Consider the following 19,253-nt stretch of genomic DNA (forward strand, 5'->3'; position numbering starts at 1 on the left):
AATTTTTTCTGTTTGATTTTTAAATAATATAAAAGCTGTTTCCAAGCATTAGGTTTCTATTCTATTCTACAGTGTCAGACATATTTTTAAACATATAAAAACATTCAAATTTGAATATATTTCTAATAAGATAATATATTTTTTTAATACAGCTGTAAAACATATAATTACATAGTATAATTTTTTCCAGATGCTTTATTTATCTCTGTGCTTTCTGGACTGTGATCCTCCAACGTGTCCTACGCCCCATAGCGTAGGACACAGAAGGCACAGAAGGTGCCTTCTGGGAAATGTAGTCCTCTCCGTCACTTCGTTGCGTGTTACGCGACGACATCCTGTTAGTAGTTAAACTACAAATTGGCTATCAGTCATCGTTAGCAGACGGTCCGCTCAGGGGATTCTGTCTGCCAGCAGGCAGCCAAAATGTTGGCCATCCTGTCTGTGCTGCTTTTATGTCTTTTTAACCCGGTCTGCTGTGTTTTTCAGAGACTTTACTGCACAATATCCGACAACTGCGACTGCGACTTTAAGCCGAATATCAGAGGTAAGACGTTATGTTTGTGTCCGGGCTAGCTAACTTTAACTAACGGCAGCTGCTTCTTGTTAGCCAGCTAGCCGGGATGAAAAGGTAAAACCAATGTAATATGTAGTTTTCCCGGTAGCTTAGATACCAGTGATACGTTTTGTTCCAGTGTAGAAAGTGTTAGTTAACTGGTATTTTAGTTTAGTGTGTGCTCTGCTAGCTAATATGTCAGGTTACTGTTATGCTAGCTAGAAAAACAGGCTGCTCTCATCGCTTGTACAGTTCTCCTCCGTTATTTTGATGCAGTGTTGGACAGAAAAGGCTTGTGAAAGTGACTAAAACACTAAACATGTGTTACTATCTGCTAAACAACAAATTCATGCTCATATTCTGCTGTGTTCTCACCCAAAACAACTTTCTTTATTAGCACAGAGCATCAAATAATAAACCCACACATGCAGTCATTCATCTACTGGCTATAAATAAGTATGGATATATGCGTATTTGAACAAAAATGATATCTTTCATGTCATAGACTTTAAGCCACATCACAGTTCACATCTGTCTGACATCTGTGCCAGGGAGCTGTCTATTAGCTGGTCCAGTACTTGTGTTCACTGGTCTGACAAACAGGATTTCAAAAGGTCTTAGATTATTTCTGGATCAGATGCTCATATGTGTTAAGCACCAGGAGGAGAGCCTTGGTCCAGCTCAGTCCTGTATCAGCACAACATCTGGTCAGTCTGGGTTTTTTTTTTGTGTTGTTTGTTTGAGTGTGCTATTTTCACTCTACTACCCCTCCACTCTGTAGTTGGTTGGCACAGTGTTGTTTTAGGTTAATTCCCAAATTGATTTGCATAGATTAGACATCTTTCACAAAAGCCTTTCTTTTCTGTCAGCGTTCGACCTTTGACACATGTATCAATATAGTAGGGAAACAGATCATTTGGACCTGTCAGATATCCTCCTGATGTTCTCATCTGGTGTTGCTGTCGGTGTTCCAGCTGTGGTTGTGTGTGTGTGTGCTCAGCATCTATAAAGAGGAAATGGTTAGCGACGCAATTTGCTGCATTTTCCTGTTGATACAGAGTCTTTGTTAATCGTGTGGACCTTGAGGAAGTGTGGGGGGAAGAGGTTCTGCTTTTAGTGTCTCTTGTGGTCCTCGATAACCTGCTCTTTTTACCCCGGTGTTTTGATTTGTTCTGTGATCACTCCCCAGAAAGCTCAGACTACATCGATGACCGTTATCATATTATTTTTATATTATATGTTGCAAGGATTGTATAATTTTCACAGGCCTCTTCTGTTGGTGAGCTGATCATTAAGTCATCAGTCATACTGTAAGAGTGTGCTCCCCCCTAGTGGACTTAACCCTGATAGGTTTTCTGCCAATGCTGCAGAGAAGATTGCTGGACTTTGACAGTACCCCTAATCTAGTCCAGGTTTACATCTTTCCTTTTAAGAGGAAGGCAAAACCAGTACTGGAAATCACCCACTCGTACCATGTTTCTGTGGTCTGAACACACAATTAGGAGGGAGAACACATTCCACCATGAGGAAGATACCGCTCCTCTCCTGTTCCTCATCTCTCTCTGGGTCTGTGGGATGAGGATCAGCTCGTGTCTTGCCTCTAGTCTGCGTATATGGCGGTCCTTGTCCTGGGCTGAGCTGCGCTGGAGGTGCTGTAGGGGGGGGGTAGGAGTGGCCTTCTGGTGCCTTCCTGTGGATTCTTGTCGGTGGCGGCGGCTCAAGAAGCTCCGGGTATTCAGCGAAGGCGGTGAGGTCAGGATAGATGCCAGGACCGTGGTAGAATAATTCTTCCTCTTCTTCTTCGTGAGGGTTGTTTAGTGGTTGAAGCCGTCATGGTGGAGCCGCGTCTACGTCAGGATCCCATGTATCTGTTTTGAGACCCTGCACAGACTGGGTAGAAGCTGCTCTCTGACCTACTGCTGTTGCTTTTTGCCTCGCTGCTTCTACATATCTCTCTTTTATTTACCTCCTCCTGCTACAGCATAAATGCTTTCCAATCTCCAGTAAACGGACTGAACTTCTTTCTCTCTTTATTTGACATCTCTTCTGCTTTCTTTTTATCTCCCTCTTCCTTTTTTTCCATATTCTTTTTTAATTGTTCCAGCTGTCTTGAGGGAAGCTTAATGCTCTCACCCAGACCTCAAAGTGAGACTGATTTTATCACATCACTTGGTTCTTTTTCTTGTTTGCTGTTTTTGGTGCCAATCTCTCGGCAGTCTGGTTATAATTACTCTGTAATTATCAACAATTCATCACTTCTATACAGACTCTTTTCCTTTTTCCTGTTTTTCACTGTTGCTGTTCAGTTTATGGCCGTCTGCTGTTTGGTCTTTTCTTTTTTTTAATTTAAGAATCAAACCTCGGACGTCACACACTGTTCATACTCTGACCTGCAATCAGCCTTCATAGCAAACCTTTGACCACAAGCTATTCATTCATTCATAAACACGTCATCAGTCATTAATAAACAGGTGATTTAATCCTCAATAAAGCTTTAAGAGAGCAGAACGTTTCACTCTTTGGGTCAGTAAATTAATGACAACACTTTACTGTCGTGTCATACATCAGAAATTAATGCCAAGTCATGTGATATATTACTTTTAGCCAGTCAGCTGTTGAGGCTGAGTGATAACAGTAACATCACATGTGTTTTTGTCTCCTGTCAACCAGACCTGGAGTGGGACCTCTACAAGAATGTTTACGGACAACATCTGGCTCAGGACATCGTGTCAGAGGAAGTGGCCAAATTCCTTCAGAATAAAAGCCCAGACCGGCCCCTGGTGCTGTCCTTCCACGGTTCCTCCGGGACGGGGAAGACGCTGGTCAGCTCCATGCTGGGAAATCATCTGTACGGCTCAGCGATGAGCAGCCCGTACGTCCACCAGTTCATCCCCACGCTGCACTTCCCTTTACCCAACCGAGTGGACGAGTACAGGGTGAGTTAGAGAGCGCTGTGTGACAGTGTGCTTCCATCTTTAATCGCTTCTTGCAGTTGTTATGAGCGATCACATCCTCTGCTCTGCTGCTGCAGGAGGAGTTGAAGAGTTGGGTGCAGGGGAACCTGACGGACTGCGCTCGCTCGGTCTTCATCTTTGACGAGATGGATAAGATGCCTCCAGGCCTCGTCGATGTCCTGGAGCCCTTCCTGGGTCCCTCCCACGTCGTGTTTCGCACCAACTACCGCAAGGCTATCTATGTCTTCATCAGGTACACACAAAATTAAACACACACACACACGTCAGCTTAAAAATGTGCTCTGCAGCTGCTCCAAAATTCACCGTCTGGCTAGAAAATCAAATAATTATGAATGATATCAAGTTTAGAAACTAAAGACAGAGTTCACTCAAATATAGAATCAAGTTGTGATACTTTCAGCTCCTCATCTTTCGAAAATCAACTGAAATTGATCTAAAAAGCAAGTTTTTGACAAGCTAGCTGACATTTAATCTAAACTGAATGTGCAGGTAGTTGTTAAATTTCTCTCCCAGAGACGCTTCAACAGGAAGTTTTCATGAAAACAGTCGGTAAGTGTTGACTTTGACTCTGAATGTGTGTTTTGTGTGTGTGTTTTTTTCCCTGCAGCACCGCGGGGGAGGAGGTGATCAACAAACTGGTTCTGGAGCACCGGCAGGCTGGACGGGACAGAGAGGAGATCCAGCTGGCCGACCTGCAGGACGCCATCGCACAGACTGTTTACAACAGCAGCACAAGTAAGATTCCTTCGTTACTGAACATTTAAGGGCATGTTTATTACGTCACGAGAGGTTTTTACCTTGTTTTTCAGTAACTAATACTTATTACCATGTAGTGCTAAGTCTCTTCTCTTTTCATACATTTGGAAAAGCTTTTTAAAATGTTTGTATTTATGTAGATTTACAGTGTACAAACAAACAAATGAATATTCAGTTTGTTACAGATTTCTGTATCATGTTCGGCCCAAGAAAATAGTTAAAGCCTTGTCAAGTTATCACATCAATAGTTTTTATGCCTTTATGTTGAAATTATTGTTGTTTTTTACTTTTTTATGCTGTTGTTAGATAGTATCTTATATCTTGTTGCTACCCTAGAAAGACAGCTCCTTGGTTGAAAATCTTCTTCTTCTTCTTCTGCCTTCTTCCTTCTTCTTCTGCCTTCTTCCTTCTTCTTCTGCCTTCTTCCTTCTTCTTCTGCCTTCTTCCTTCTTCTTCTTCTGCCTTCTTCTTCTTCTTCTTCTTCTGCCTTCTTCTTCTTCTGCCTTCTTCCTTCTTCTTCTTCTGCCTTCTTCCTTCTTCTTCTTCTGCCTTCTTCCTTCTTCTTCTTCTGCCTTCTTCTTCTTCTTCTTCTGCCTTCTTCCTTCTTCTGCCTTCTTCCTTCTTCTGCCTTCTTCCTTCTTCTTCTTCTGCCTTCTTCCTTCTTCTTCTTCTGCCTTCTTCTTCTTCTGCCTTCTTCTTCTTCTGCCTTCTTCCTTCTTCTTCTTCTGCCTTCTTCTTCTTCTGCCTTCTTCCTTCTTCTTCTTCTGCCTTCTTCTTCTTCTGCCTTCTGCCTTCTTCTTCTTCTGCCTTCTTCCTCTTCTGCCTTCTTCCTCTTCTGCCTTCTTCCTTCTTCTTCTTCTGCCTTCTGCCTTCTTCTTCTTCTGCCTTCTTCTTCTTCTGCCTTCTTCCTTCTTCTTCTTCTGCCTTCTTCCTCTTCTGCCTTCTTCCTTCTTCATCTTCTGCCTTCTGCCTTCTTCTTCTTCTGCCTTCTTCTTCTTCTGCCTTCTTCCTTCCTCTTCTTCTTCCTTCTTCCTCTTCTGCCTTCTTCCTTCTTCATCTTCTGCCTTCTGCCTTCTTCTTCTTCTGCCTTCTTCTTCTTCTGCCTTCTTCTTCTTCTTCTTCTTCTTCTTCTTCTTCTTCTTCTGCCTTCTTCTTCTTCTGCCTTCTTTCTTCTTCTGCCTTCTTCCTTCTTCTTCTTCTGCCTTCTTCCTTCCTCTTCTTCTGCCTTCTTCCTTCTTCTTCTTCTGCCTTCTTCCTCTTCTTCTTCTGCCTTCTTCCTTCTTCTGCCTTCTTCCTTCTTCTGCCTTCTTCCTTCTTCTTCTTCTGCCTTCTTCCTTCTTCTTCTTCTGCCTTCTTCTTCTTCTGCCTTCTTCTTCTTCTGCCTTCTTCCTTCTTCTTCTTCTGCCTTCTTCTTCTTCTGCCTTCTTCCTTCTTCTTCTTCTGCCTTCTGCCTTCTTCTTCTTCTGCCTTCTTCCTCTTCTGCCTTCTTCCTCTTCTGCCTTCTTCCTTCTTCTTCTTCTGCCTTCTGCCTTCTTCTTCTTCTGCCTTCTTCTTCTTCTGCCTTCTTCCTTCTTCTTCTTCTGCCTTCTTCCTCTTCTGCCTTCTTCCTTCTTCATCTTCTGCCTTCTGCCTTCTTCTTCTTCTGCCTTCTTCTTCTTCTGCCTTCTTCCTTCCTCTTCTTCTTCCTTCTTCCTCTTCTGCCTTCTTCCTTCTTCATCTTCTGCCTTCTGCCTTCTTCTTCTTCTGCCTTCTTCTTCTTCTGCCTTCTTCTTCTTCTTCTTCTTCTTCTTCTTCTTCTTCTGCCTTCTTCTTCTTCTGCCTTCTTTCTTCTTCTGCCTTCTTCCTTCTTCTTCTTCTGCCTTCTTCCTTCCTCTTCTTCTGCCTTCTTCCTTCTTCTTCTTCTGCCTTCTTCCTCTTCTTCCTTCTTCTTCTTCTGCCTTCTTCCTTCTTCTTCTTCTGCCTTCTTCCTCTTCTGCCTTCTTCTTCTTCTGCCTTCTTCCTTCTTCTTCTTCTGCCTTCTTCCTCTTCTGCCTTCTTCCTCTTCTGCCTTCTTCTTCTTCTTCCTTCTTCTTCTTCTGCCTTCTTCCTTCTTCTTTATTTGTATTTGTTATATTTATTATTACCATTAGCTGAGAAGCTCAGCAGCTCCCCTGTCAGCCTGATTTAACCAGAAACTGTGTTGTTTGTTAAAGAAGAAGAAGAATACTGGTAACTTTTTTTTCACAAGGAGGCTTTTTAAGAAGTAAGAAAAATAACATAGATATTTAACATCTAGTGTATAATAATGTTTTGGAGATGGTAAACCTGCTCTGTGCAGAAAATGAGCTAAACTTCGGACACACAGATGAAACATGAACTTGTCTTTTTTCTTTGGATCAAACAGTCAGAACTGAAGTGAGTTTCTCTCTCTAGGTGGGTTCTTCCACTCCAACATCATCCAGCAGAAGCTCATCACCCGCTTCGTTCCCTTCCTGCCGTTGACCCGACGACACGTGGAGCGCTGCGTCCGCTCTCAGCTCTGCCAGCGGGGCTTCTGCGGCCGCAGCGACGTGGTGAAGTCGGTAGGGGGCGACATGATCTACACTCCCGTCCAGGGACAGTACTTCTCTACTACCGGCTGCAAGGCCGTCCCTGCCAAAATCAACTTCTTCCTGTGAGCTGAGAGGAAATTTGTTTCTTTTGATTTAACGGACTGAAAGAGAAACTTGACCCGAGGTTAGTCTGTGAGGAAAAGGAACTCTGAGGAATCAGTTTCCTCTGCATGGAGGTAAGAGCAGCATCTCTGCAGGACGCCTTCTGTAACTCTCCGGATCTGAAGCAGTTTTGTGCCGTCGACGCTGAAGTCCTTGTTGTCGTAGCAGTCAGTACATGTCCAGCTGTGTGTTTGGGAGAGTTTATCCCCTGAGCGTCGTTCAGTATCCGAACCAGGACTCCTCCCACGCTCTACCTCACACCCAACGCTTCCTTTAATTTATGAACTCTAAGTTGGTACAGTGTGGTCTCGGATTCCAAAGGCTGCTAAAGTAAAATGATTGTTTTTAATTTTGATTTTATGCAGTATTTATGCATCTTTTTTTTTTTTTTTTGTCAACAACATCCATCTCTCACATTCATACAGTCACAGCTGGAAGCTCGCAGGTGTCCTCCGAGGGTCCAGCTGGAGGTTCGGGTGCCTTGCTCATCTGTTAGCCGGCTAACAGCGGGAGAAGAGAGCTCGGTCTCTTTACTCACTGATGCAGATTTTTTTTTCTGCGATTCTCCAAAAGGGATCAAAATTCTCATGTGTTGATTTTTTTTTTTTTTTTTTTTTTTAATGTGTCTGAATGTTTAAATTTTATGTTCGATACGAAGCTCCTGCACGCGGCGGTGACAGAGTTTGAGGGAAGTGATATCAGCCTCGTATCTTCAACGTGTCAATTTTATTTTTTGGTTTTATCTAAAGAAATCTTAGCAGGTGAACACAGTAATCATTCAACTTGTGTCAAAGTGTAAAGACGATCTGAAAAGAACTTTTAGCAAGAAACTTAGTGCATCTATCTGTGCCACAACCAAATCTAACTAATATACAGGGTATCTGCAGGTCTTCAAGTAGAGAATAATCTTCAAAAGTCAGTTTCCTAAAGAAAAAGGCTTTAGAAAGTAGTAAAATATTAAATTTGATGAACAGAAGTCTTACATATTTCCTCTTGCCTGCCACATGCAGCGCTGTTAGTAATTAAATATGTTCTGCAGGTTGTCTGTTTAATCATTTTATGTGTTTCAGCAGCATCGAACCTGCAGAAAACACTCAACTACTGCAGCCACAAACAAGAGTTTAGTAAAAACTTAAGTACATTTTTAATTAATTCATCCATCGATCCATTTTCTCCACTTGTCTGGGTCCCAGGTGCATAATTTTAATTAATTATATCATCAGGAATTATTGTTATATACTGCTGGAAAAAAATAGGATTTAATAATAATAATAATATGAAAGTATTAAAAAGGTCTTTAAAAGTATTTAAAATGGAGAATCCTGCAGAAACCCTGAATATAATATAACAATAGACAATAACATAATAACTTATTAGCTGCCAACTTCATTAAATAAAACCCCAGTTGACAAATTTCAGCTCCTTCAGTTTTAATTCAACTTTTATCTCCATAAATTTCATTTTCCCTCTTAATTATAAAGAACATCCAACAGCTGATGTTATCACATGTGTTTGATAAAAGTAGATATTTATTAAAAATGCACAATGTCTTTAAGGACTTTTCATCTGAGGGCTGAAAAATGTCTCAGTACAAGATTATTATTTAAACTGATCACGTCTCCTCTTCGGCCATCAGGTGGCAGTAAAGACTCATGTTGCCGGGTGATGAGGAGGATGAGGAGGAGGTGAAGCAGATTTCACCTGCAGCTCAGTAATGAAATTAATCCCATTTGAGGGATTTCTGTAAAAAAAAAAATTTAAAAAATCATGTATTATATTTACTTTCTTTGCTGTAAAACTTATTGTAAAGGTTACGGCTTAAAGTGCACTTTACCTTTTATGGAGGATAAAATGGACCTGATCTATTGAGATAAAGAAGAGCAGTTTGTTTCAAGTAATTGTGATGAAAAAGTCAGTATTCCTCTGCCAAAATGAATACTTTAAATTCTGAGTTATTGCCATTACAACATATTAATGATTGTAAACTGTTTGTTGTAGTAAATGATGGTTTTGTGACTCAGGAATCAAGTCAGACAATTAAAACACAAAGAGAATTGAGCTTAATTGAATTTACAAATGCAATAATAATTTTGCTAATTATTTCATCAGGTTTTAATCTTGATTTCCTTCCAGGCAGCGATTTGTTTCAGTTCATTTCTATGAAAAACCTCTGATGTGTTTTACATGATTATCTCCTGTGTTGGATGTGTCAATTAACTTTATTTATAAACCAGAGGACGGACGTGACGGACACATTTTATTTATTTTTTACACATAAATAGCAGTTCAGTCAAATTATAACAAGATAGATCTCATAACTGATTATACTGATAAATAAATACAAGTTAACAGATCAAATCAAATGTGCTTCACAATGTTTTCCAGCAGTTTTTGTGTAGTTTTTGATTTTGTAGTTTGCTAAAGGGATGCAGAAAAGTAACAAACAAACAAATTAACAAAAAAAAACATTCTGACAAATACATTTTCTAAAGCAAATAAACACGTCTGACCGAACATGTAATGATTCTATAAATGAGCCGTCTGTTGACCGGCGGTAAACAGCTGTTGGGTGACAGCTGTCGTATATTGTTATAATATTTACACCTTCGCACACGTAAATGTTTTCCTTCAATACATCTCAGTGTTGGGATTCTTTGCCCACACAGTTGAATACGCTGCAATTAAGCTTTAACGACATTAACGAGAGTCACTGAAATACATTTTAAGACCCCGTCGAGTCTTGTTTGAACACATCTGCAGATGGAGATTTGAGAATATTATAACACTATAACACACTTGATTAAATATCGACTGTGACGGACTAAATAAAGTCTCAGATTTAAAGTTTCTGCTAGTTGTTTTTTCATAGACTTGAACTAAAACCAACAGCTGCCTGAGATGAAATAAAATCTGTAAAAATCGATGGTTCAATGCTAAAAATAGTCAACAGTAGTGTAAAAATGAAGTGGTTGGTTGTTAATTTGCCAAAAACATGCAAAACCACAACTACGACCCTCTATCTGTGTAAGTTATGGTTTTTATTATATGTATGAATTAAATTATATAAAACATTCAAGCTGCATGTTTTTTAAGACCTGCTTCACTGGCTGTTTACTAACTATTACCGTTGACTATTTTACTGTTTCTAATCAGGAAACAGGTGCCACAGAATCTATCCAATCAGAAAAGAGTATTTGAACATGTGTTTCTATCATTGTCTGCTCATCTTGACAGTTTATGAACCAATAATCTGACGTGATTAACACCATCCATCAGTTACTCCACGCAGATAAGTGCTGAAAGTCAAAACTACTCTGTTCTGAATTATAATTTATATGTAATCTGTTCTTTTCCCAACAAAATAAGTTCAATTACTTGGTTAAAACTATCTCAAAATGACATCTCTGCCTTCTTTTGCATAAAAAAAAATCCTTATAAAGGTTGAAACTGACTCTAAATATCAATTTGAACTGTTTTCTGCATTTATTGGTTCATTTTGTCCTGAAGAAAATAAAATAAATAAAATATTTCATCAAAGTTATGAGTTTGCAGCTTTTCCTTCTTTCTTTAACATCATACATGTCATCAGTATCCAGCATTAAAAAGCTTCTCTACAGTCTTTTGCTGTTTTTATCAGGCATTAAAAGTGGTTTTGACGCCTGGAAACAGGTGTAGTTTTGATCCGTGTTGTTCTCTGACGGATGACGAGCGGAGCTGCTGTTTGTCACCTTCATCAGAGCTCCGAACAGGAAGCGGAGGAGATGTGATCTCTCTCTCTGACGGAGACGGAGCTGCGCCGCCTTCCTTTAACAGGAAATTAATAGTTTCTCCATCGGAAATGAACAGGTGTCAGAGGTCGTCAGTATTCCTGTGTGTGTGTGTGTGTGTGTGTCACTCTTTATACTGTTTGGTTGTGAGGACGTTTCACTTGTTCCGCTCATCTGAAACAAGATGAAGGCAAAGAAAGAAAGGAATTGCCTATTTTTGTTGATTTAAATGAACACATAAATGAATATATACAGTAAATAAATGCTCTTAATTAATCTTGATATAAATGAAGAGCTCAACACAGGCTAACTATTAAAAAAAGTGCCTTCAAAGTCACACAAGAGCATAAAAGTTTCTGGCTCTTCGGTTGGATTCGATGTATTTCAGAAAACAGGACGGGATTCAAACACACAACCTGAAGGCAAATCAAATTTTGCTCAGTGGCCCCAAAACTGCTCAGGAGGAAGAGATCAGGTTCATCTCTGTGACGTGTGGGAGGCTCAGGTTTATAAAGCTGAGTCACAAAACACCGAGCAACAGACGTTATTAACCAAACGAGCCTTGAAATAAGCTGTAATTCTGTTAGCTCTTAATGAGAAACATGAAGCCCTGAACAAGAGAAGAAATAAACAAACATTCAGACCCTCAATAAAAAAACCCCTGAAGAACTGGACCATGTTTGAACCCTATAAGTTATGTTACTCTACATGTGTTATGTTAGATTATGTTGCATAATGTTACAATCTATTCATCTGTAATGTCAACCACCAGACGTACGCCAAGTAGAGCGTGTTCCTGGATCAAGATTGCGATCGACCAATCACAGCCCTCTGACATCATCAGTGTGCTGCTCCTGTCATCCTCTCGAAGTTTCTTTTTGGCCCCAGAGACAGTTGTGTTTCTTTTCTTCAGAGGTAAGCTAAGTTTTCCTAATTGAATGTATTAATTTAAAGAAAGAGAAAGAAAAAAGAAGTTTTGAGAGAATGACAGGAGCAGCACACTGATGATGTCAGAGGGCTGTGATTGGTTGATCGGAATGTTGATCCAGGAACACGCTCTACTCGGCTAAATCACGTTGCGCACCACCAGACTTCAAAACTTACATCATCTAAGAGCCATGAACGTCTGAGCCAGACTTTGAGTCTCTCCATCAAATAGATGTTGAGATGTTTCACAGAATACGTGACCTGCTGGTGGCGCTAGAGGAGAAGTCAGAGGATCACTAAAGTCAGTAGAAAGAGTCGTGTTGGGACCTTGAATATTTGTTGTAAATTATAATGATATTAAACTCTGAACCACCAAATGTCAACCTGATGGTGTAGAAAGGAAAAGTCCAGAAAGTAGTTTGGATGTTTAAAGGACGAGTTCACAATTTTTAAACTGTCAGGTGTCCATATGAACACTGTAGATAAGATTAACCTTTATTGTATCGCTTGTCTCGGGCATTTGAGAGCTACATGTACAATCAGTTAACATGTAGTATCACACACAGATCCATAAACACCAGAACATACACATCCCTCCCAATAAAAGCCATAATGTTTCACCCCCTGATTTATACATGATCAAATCATTCTGAATCATTCCTCCTGTTCATACTGGATATTAAAAGATCCTTCAAATGTGCTTTCAGTGTAAGTGATGGAGGCCAAAATCCACAGTGTGTCCACACAGTCATTTAAAAGTCTCTGTGAAGCTTATATTCAGCTTCATCAGTCTGAGTTAGTCATATCAAGTGGATATCTGACACATTTACAGTCTTTTTAAGCATTAAATTCCCTCTTTGTGTTTCCTCGGACAGTGTTTCCCTGTTGAGCTGCAGGTGGAAGTATAGTAACAAAAAGAGGAACTTTGACACTAAAAAGACTGTAACGTTGAAAGATATCTACTTGATTCGACTCATTTGGACGCTGAAGCTTCATATTAGCTTCAGATAAACTTTTAAATACATTTTTTGCACAGAAGGAGGACATTATGAAGGGATCTTCTAATGGTCAGTATGAACAGGAGGAATGATTACAGCAAGAAAAACAGGTTTTAATGCTCATTTGGGCTCCTGACTGTTGATTTAAGACACACTTGAAAAACTGTGAACTCATCCTTTAAACTAAAATCTGTCCCTCAACTCCAGCAGTTCCTAAATTTCGTAAACCAGCTCGGTTTTTTATAAAGACGTCCAAATCTCGCCGTGTTACCTGCTGGAGGCGACGGATCGACCTGCCAGCAACGAGTCTGCTGACAACATTTTTGGAAAAAAAAAAACCGTCTCCTCGTCCTCTGACGACGCTTTAGAGACCCTTCACCCCGTCGCCTCATATATATGCCACATCTCGCCCTCGATCCTGCCATGATGACTTCATTATCCACCCACCGCACAGGCGGTGTGAGGAAGAGGAGGGGTCTGAAGGTCAGCTGAGGGGCCCTCTTCACAACCAGCTGCTGTCGCCGTGTCGCCATCCCCATCTCCATCCTTCTGGACACACGCACACACACATATATATATATATAATGACGCCAGGATGACCACCACACACACACACACACACACACACACACTCATATATATATATATAAATACACACCTCTCCTGACCTCTGAGCCGGTTCACACGCTCCCTACACAACAGCTGGAGCAGCTTTGCTTTTCTATTATAGAGCGGGAAAGTAGAAGAGTAAAGAAAGTAGAAAGATAAGCTACAACTTTCTACTTCCTCCCACCTTCTTCCTCTCCTTCCTCCCCTTCTGCTCCTCTGTCACAAATCGGGTGTAAAAAGCCACTTTCCTTCTCCTCTTCCTCCTAATTTACCTCCTCACCCCTTCCCAGCCCTCCCTTCTTCCTCCCCTACATCAGTGCGGGAGGAGGGGTGGGAGGAGGAGGAGGAGGAGGGGGGGGGGGGCAACAATGGGACGCTGCTCCTTCCTCCCCCCCCCTCCCTCCTCCTCCTCACCCACCTCCACATCTGTGAGTGCCCCTCTGTCTCCTCATTCTTCTCCCTAACCGCTCCATTATTGGGCCTCTTTCACTTGTAAATGTGGCCAGCAATACTTCTGATGGGTCTTTTATGCACGCGGCCGGGGTCAGGAGAAAGGTAGGGGAGGGGGGTGGATACAATGAGGGGGTGGGTCAGGGTTGAGGGTGGCGAGGAGAGGGGGAGGCGGGGTTGGTTTAAGGAGTCTTGTGCTGTTTTTTTTTCTTGCCGGCCAGAGTGTGAGGGGACAATTGTGACAAAGAGTTAAATCCTTTTTTGTGTGTGCAGTCATTTGGGACGGTTGGGACGGGCCCAGCTCTCGCCTCTCACCTCGCATTCCTGCAGCCGGCCGTCCCCCCGGCAGGACGGAGAGGGTACGGGATGAGACGGGCCCGAGGTAGAGGAGGACGACCGGCTCAACAGTCAGGAGTTATGAATGTAACCCGGAAGGAGAATGATGGCAGCAGCATAACAAGTTAAAACAGTGTTAAAACAGCAACATGTTGTTTTTTTGTATGTTTCATGATAATTTAAGTGTTCTGTGTATGTGATGTTGTGAATGCAACTCTGGTCTGAATCAGTGAACGAGTTCATAAACTTGTTTCGACTTCTTTTGACACAGAAAAAGTGAACTAAATGCATCATTAAAAGCCAGGTGAGAACGTTCTCTCTTCTCATTGGTCGGATGTGTCCGGGTCGGAGCGGGAACGTAAACACAGGAAGAAGGTCCTTAAAAAGACAACGTACATGGTGTTTAGTCCAGTTCGGACCTCGAATCATTCTCCGGCTAGCTGCTAGCTGCTAGCTGCTAGCAATGGTGGATTTCACTCACAGCATGCAAAGTGCTCCTGGCTACCTGAACCACTGAGCTAAAACTTGCAGCCTTGTAGTCAGTTAGATGGATGTCGGATCATGTTCCCACCACAAATTAACCATTGGTTGGATGTGTCCGGGTCGGAGTGGGAACATAAACACAGGAAGAAGGTCCTGAAAAAGCTCCTATCTGCCCAAATATACATGGTTGTTAGTCCAGGTTGGACCTCGATTCATTCTCCGGCTAGCTACTAGCTGCTAGCTGCTAGCAATGGTGGATTTCACTCACAGCATGCAAAGCGCTCCTGGCTATGAGAACCATTTAGCTGAAACTTGCAGCCTTGTAGTCAGTTAGATGGAGGTTGGATCATGTTCCCACCACAAATGAACCGCTCCAGAACTGGTCTGAAATCACACTGTGACTCTGTGAGGCTGCTTTGAGCTAACTGCTAACATCAGCCTGCTAAAATGCTGATGTTTAGCAGGTTAATCATTTCAGTTCAGCCTGTTAGCTTGCTAACATTTGCTAATTAGCACTAAATAAAAAGTACAGCTGAGGCTGGTGGAAATGTCATGAGTTTTGAAGGTATTTTGTCATAAACCAAAGTATTTTTTGACAAGATAACAGCAATAGTCAGGAGTTCAAGTCATAATAATTAATCCTCTGGGGAACATGAATGTGTGAACACAATTTCACAGCAATCCATCCAATAGTTGTCGAAATATTTTAAATAAAGAACTAAAAAGTCGACCTCATGGTGGCGCAAGAGGAAAAGTCGGAGGATCATTGAAGTTTTTAGGATATATCATCTGGGAGCCATGAATGTCTGAACCAAGTTTTACATCAATCCATCAAGTAGATGTTGAGAAATACCACGGCATGAATGAAAACTCTGACCTGCTGGTGGCGCTAGAGGAAAAGTCAGACGATCACCACAGTGTTTAGAATTTAACCTCTTGGGATCATGAATATATTTTGTAAATTTCATGGCAATCTATGTTATAGTTGTTCGGATATTTCAGTTTTGGACAGCTAGCTGATTTTTTTCCAACAGTAGTCTGGTTTACTGATGAACACTACTTAAAATTTCAAATAAAAAGTGACAGTTCTGCTATGTTGCATTATTTTACCTGAAATTAAGTGTCATGTTATATGAGAATATATGATGTCGTGAGTGTTTAATGTTCAGTTCTGTGATGTTACGTTTGTTGTTTATGTTGTTTCTGAGCGGCGTCATGGTGTCATGGCCTGACCAGTGTTATAAGGGATTATCTGTTATTTTAGCTTCTGTTGTGACCTCTGCCACACACACACACACACACACACACACACTCACACGCACACACACAGCAGAGAGGTGGTCTCAGTAGCAATCGAGTCTCCAGGACAACAGGTGAACAAAGGGGACGCGGCGGGGGGAATGTGAGGCGAGGAGGGAGCTTGGTTGAGTGGGGGGGGGGGGGGTAGAAGGGTGATTCTCGGAGAGAGGGCTGATGGGAGAGGAGCTGGTGGTGGTGGTGGTGGTGGTGGTGGGTTGGGGGGGGGGCAGGTTGACCTTGGCCTCTGTGTTGTGGTCAGATGGGGTGCGAAGGCCACCGGCCGTGAAGCAGGAGGAGGAGGATGAAGAGCAGAGAAGGATAAAAGCTGTGACGCTTCTCACTCTCTTCAGACCTGCAGTGATTAATGACAAAACACACACACACACACACACACACCCCGGCTGACCCCTGTGAGCCCGCTGCTCAAACAGCGGGCCCCGGGTCTTTGGCGTGGTCACTTTCCCAACACTTCTGATTGATGAGCGATTCCTTTCCCACCACAAATTATGGTAATAACGCTGAAAGAGTCGAGGAGCCGCAACACTGCAGCTGCTCTGCACAACTCTCTGATCCCAGCGAACGAGCAGAGTTACGACCTCAGCTTTCACTTTGTAAGAAGTAGAGAGAGTTAAAAGACACCTCAGCATGCAGGAATGATTTCTTAGATGTTTTAAAAGTCAAAAGCCACATCTAGGAAATAGATTTCTTGTAGAAAACGTATATCTCCATTTATTATCAAGGTCCTAGCAGAGATTTTGTACAACCTACCTTTTAGACTGAACGCAGAGCAAATTTGCACCTGATGAATTTCACTGCGAGAATGTTTTTAAAGTGTTTCTCGCTTTTCTGTTTGTCTAAGTTACTAAAGAGGAGTCATTCAGGAGCTTTTGCTCAAATTTTCAATTTGCACAAATGTGTCTTCGCCTCAGTTTGCATCATCCGGAGTGAACCGCATCGTATTTGTGTCTATTTCGTTCTTTGCATTGACTTTTCTTGCAATCACGGCATCTAAAATTCACTTTATGTTCAGTCTGAACATACCTAAATAATCAGAGAGAGAGAATTTTTATTTAAATGACAAACATTTAACAATTATTTATGTTTTCTGTACATTTTATCTTCCACATTATGATCCAAATGCTGTTTTAAAGCCTTTTCCACACTGCCACACATGTAACTGTGGAGGAAATCCTGTTATTTTATTTCCAAACGAATAACATTTTAAGATATTTAGTCTAAAAAGTGTCAGAATCAACCTTACAAACTCCATATAGAATGTAAACTCCTCCTCAGGATATTATATATACATATTAACACAACACTGCAGATGACAGTCGTGTTAATCCCGGCTCTGCACTGCAAAACTATTATTTCTAAATCATCAGGTTTAAAATTCAACATCAAGATTTCTCTCTAAAAGACATGAAAGCCGTCAGAGCTGTTTGTTCACTACTTCCTGTAATTTATTATGAGTGTCAACATCTTGACACGTATCAGATAAATACAACCTGCTGCACTCGTATCAATAATACGACACTTGTTGCCAGGACGACGCTTGATGTCTAACCACTTTAACACTCTTTAACTCTTAACATTGACTTGATATTTATATATTTGTGCTTTATATTTTTATTCTGACTCTTTCTTCCTGTTTCAGGGGATGTTTATGGAGTTTCTTTCCTTTCTGATTTGAGGTTCTGAAGCGTAGATTCAGATAAGTGTGATGTGGATCTACTGACCGAAATTTTAGTAGAGCTATTTTATTATTTTATTATTATTTATTTGTATAATTCAGTCTATATATTGTTATTGTGTTGAGTTGTATAAATAAAACTGACATTAAACTTGTTGATCCAAGTTGATTTAGAAACAGGTGAAATAAACCTCATTGTTGGATTTTGTGAGTTAAAAATGAGATTTCTGCTCAATAATGGACTAAATGACATGAAATCCACCCTGAAGTCATTTGTCTTTACATTTTTCTCCACTGTGACCCACCACAGTGATCCTGTGTGTTTATGGTTCCCAAAATGCAACATCCAGCTGCACTTCAAAGAAGAGTAATAAGTGAAGACATTTTCAAACCTATAGCTGGTTTGTTCTGGTTTGAATCAGAGGATGAGCTGGTCAACATGTGTCTTAAGAAGGAGCGAGAACGTAAACACAGGAAGAAAGTCCTGAAGAAGCTCCTGTCTGCCCAAATATCAAGAAGACAACGTCCGTGGTTGTTAGTCCAGGTCGGACCTCAGTTCTCTCCGGCTAGCTGCTAGCAACTGATGATTTCACTCATCCGAATCCCAGCATGCAAAGCGCTCCTGGCTACGGGAGATGGAGGTCAGATCACCACCAACACACTGCTCCAGAACTGGATTGTGAGTGGACAGAGACCACTTCCTCTAAAGGGTCTCTGTGTGAGTTCAGATCTGCACAAACAAATCTCACCAAGGAGGAAAACCAAAGACAGTTTGATTCAACAGGATTAAACCACGAAGGTTTCCACAGCTTCCACAGAGGAAGTTCAAGATCTGAGAAAAGATCAACAAGTGCTCGAATGATGAGTGTAATCACAAATTCCTTGTTTGATTTAGGAAATAAAATATCACTGGTATGTTTGAATGTGTCTTTTAGAGCCTTTTCACACCTGAAAGTCTGAATCAAGGTTCATGTTTTTGTTAGTTTTGGTTTCACATTTCAATGATCTGAGCACATGACAGGATTTTACATGACGTACCTACATCGTGTTGTTATCACTTACATGAGCTGTGTCTGTCCGTACTCAACACTGATTGGTTTGTAGACGGGTGTGAATCTGATGTAGGTGTGTTAGTTACTTTCTATAAACAGATATCTGCATAAGAATGTATCTGTAGGCAACAGGACAAGGTTTTGGTACCGGAAGTGTTCTGGTTTCCTTTTGTAGTCCGAGTAGTATTGACCAATCACGTTTGAGCAGGTTGCCTGCAGGTAAACAGTCCATGTGGAGCACAAGAGGCGAAACGCAACCTCAGAACCCATCAGCTATCATCTGATGATGATGATGTAGCTTTTTATTAGCTTTTTAAGAATTTATCTGTATTCATATGCATATATCTGTTTATACAGATGCCAAAATCTCATCTGGACTGTCTCAAGTTGTTAATCGGACTGTAAACAGTGACCATCACCCTGATATCCGTTATCTGTTAACTGATATCCACTGGCTACACTGGAACTCCTGAAATATCGGCCATTGCTCCCAGAGGCTAAATCGTCATCAGACATTTGAATGAATGGAGAGAAATGAATGAACAGATTCATTATTATCATTATTATGACATTACTTGATCTTCAGGTTGCATTGCTCTCCTTCTTCTCTCATCCTCTCTAAAAACACCTGGAAAGTTTCAGCATTTTTATGAGTTTTTTCC

At 41.2% G+C, this 19,253-nt stretch overlaps 1 protein-coding gene across 1 annotated transcript; it reads left to right on the forward strand.

The window, feature by feature from the left end:
* The first annotated feature begins 344 nt into the window (after nucleotides 1–344).
* tor2a (torsin family 2, member A) lies at nucleotides 345–10,518 on the forward strand. The gene is made up of 5 exons (XM_067572882.1): nucleotides 345–544; nucleotides 3,224–3,489; nucleotides 3,585–3,760; nucleotides 4,136–4,263; nucleotides 6,697–10,518. The coding sequence occupies exons 1-5, from the start codon at nucleotides 424–426 to the stop codon at nucleotides 6,939–6,941; spliced, it is 936 nt and encodes a 311-aa protein (XP_067428983.1). The 5' UTR covers nucleotides 345–423; the 3' UTR covers nucleotides 6,942–10,518.
* Nucleotides 10,519–19,253: the final 8,735 nt, after the last annotated feature.

The sequence above is a fragment of the Thunnus thynnus genome, chromosome 2 (assembly GCF_963924715.1).
Source record: "Thunnus thynnus chromosome 2, fThuThy2.1, whole genome shotgun sequence".
Lineage (NCBI taxonomy): Eukaryota > Metazoa > Chordata > Actinopteri > Scombriformes > Scombridae > Thunnus > Thunnus thynnus.

What these genes read in the sequence shown, in the direction of transcription:
- tor2a (XM_067572882.1), top strand. Translation starts at nt 424, where the DNA reads ATGTTGGCCATCCTGTCTGTGCTGCTTTTATGTCTTTTTAACCCGGTC. An exon ending in ACCGAGTGGACGAGTACAGG is followed by an intron (nt 3,490 to 3,584) that starts GTGAGTTAGAGA and finishes CTGCTGCTGCAG; the next exon opens with GAGGAGTTGAAGAGTTGGGT. An exon ending in TGTTTACAACAGCAGCACAA is followed by an intron (nt 4,264 to 6,696) that starts GTAAGATTCCTT and finishes TTCTCTCTCTAG; the next exon opens with GTGGGTTCTTCCACTCCAAC.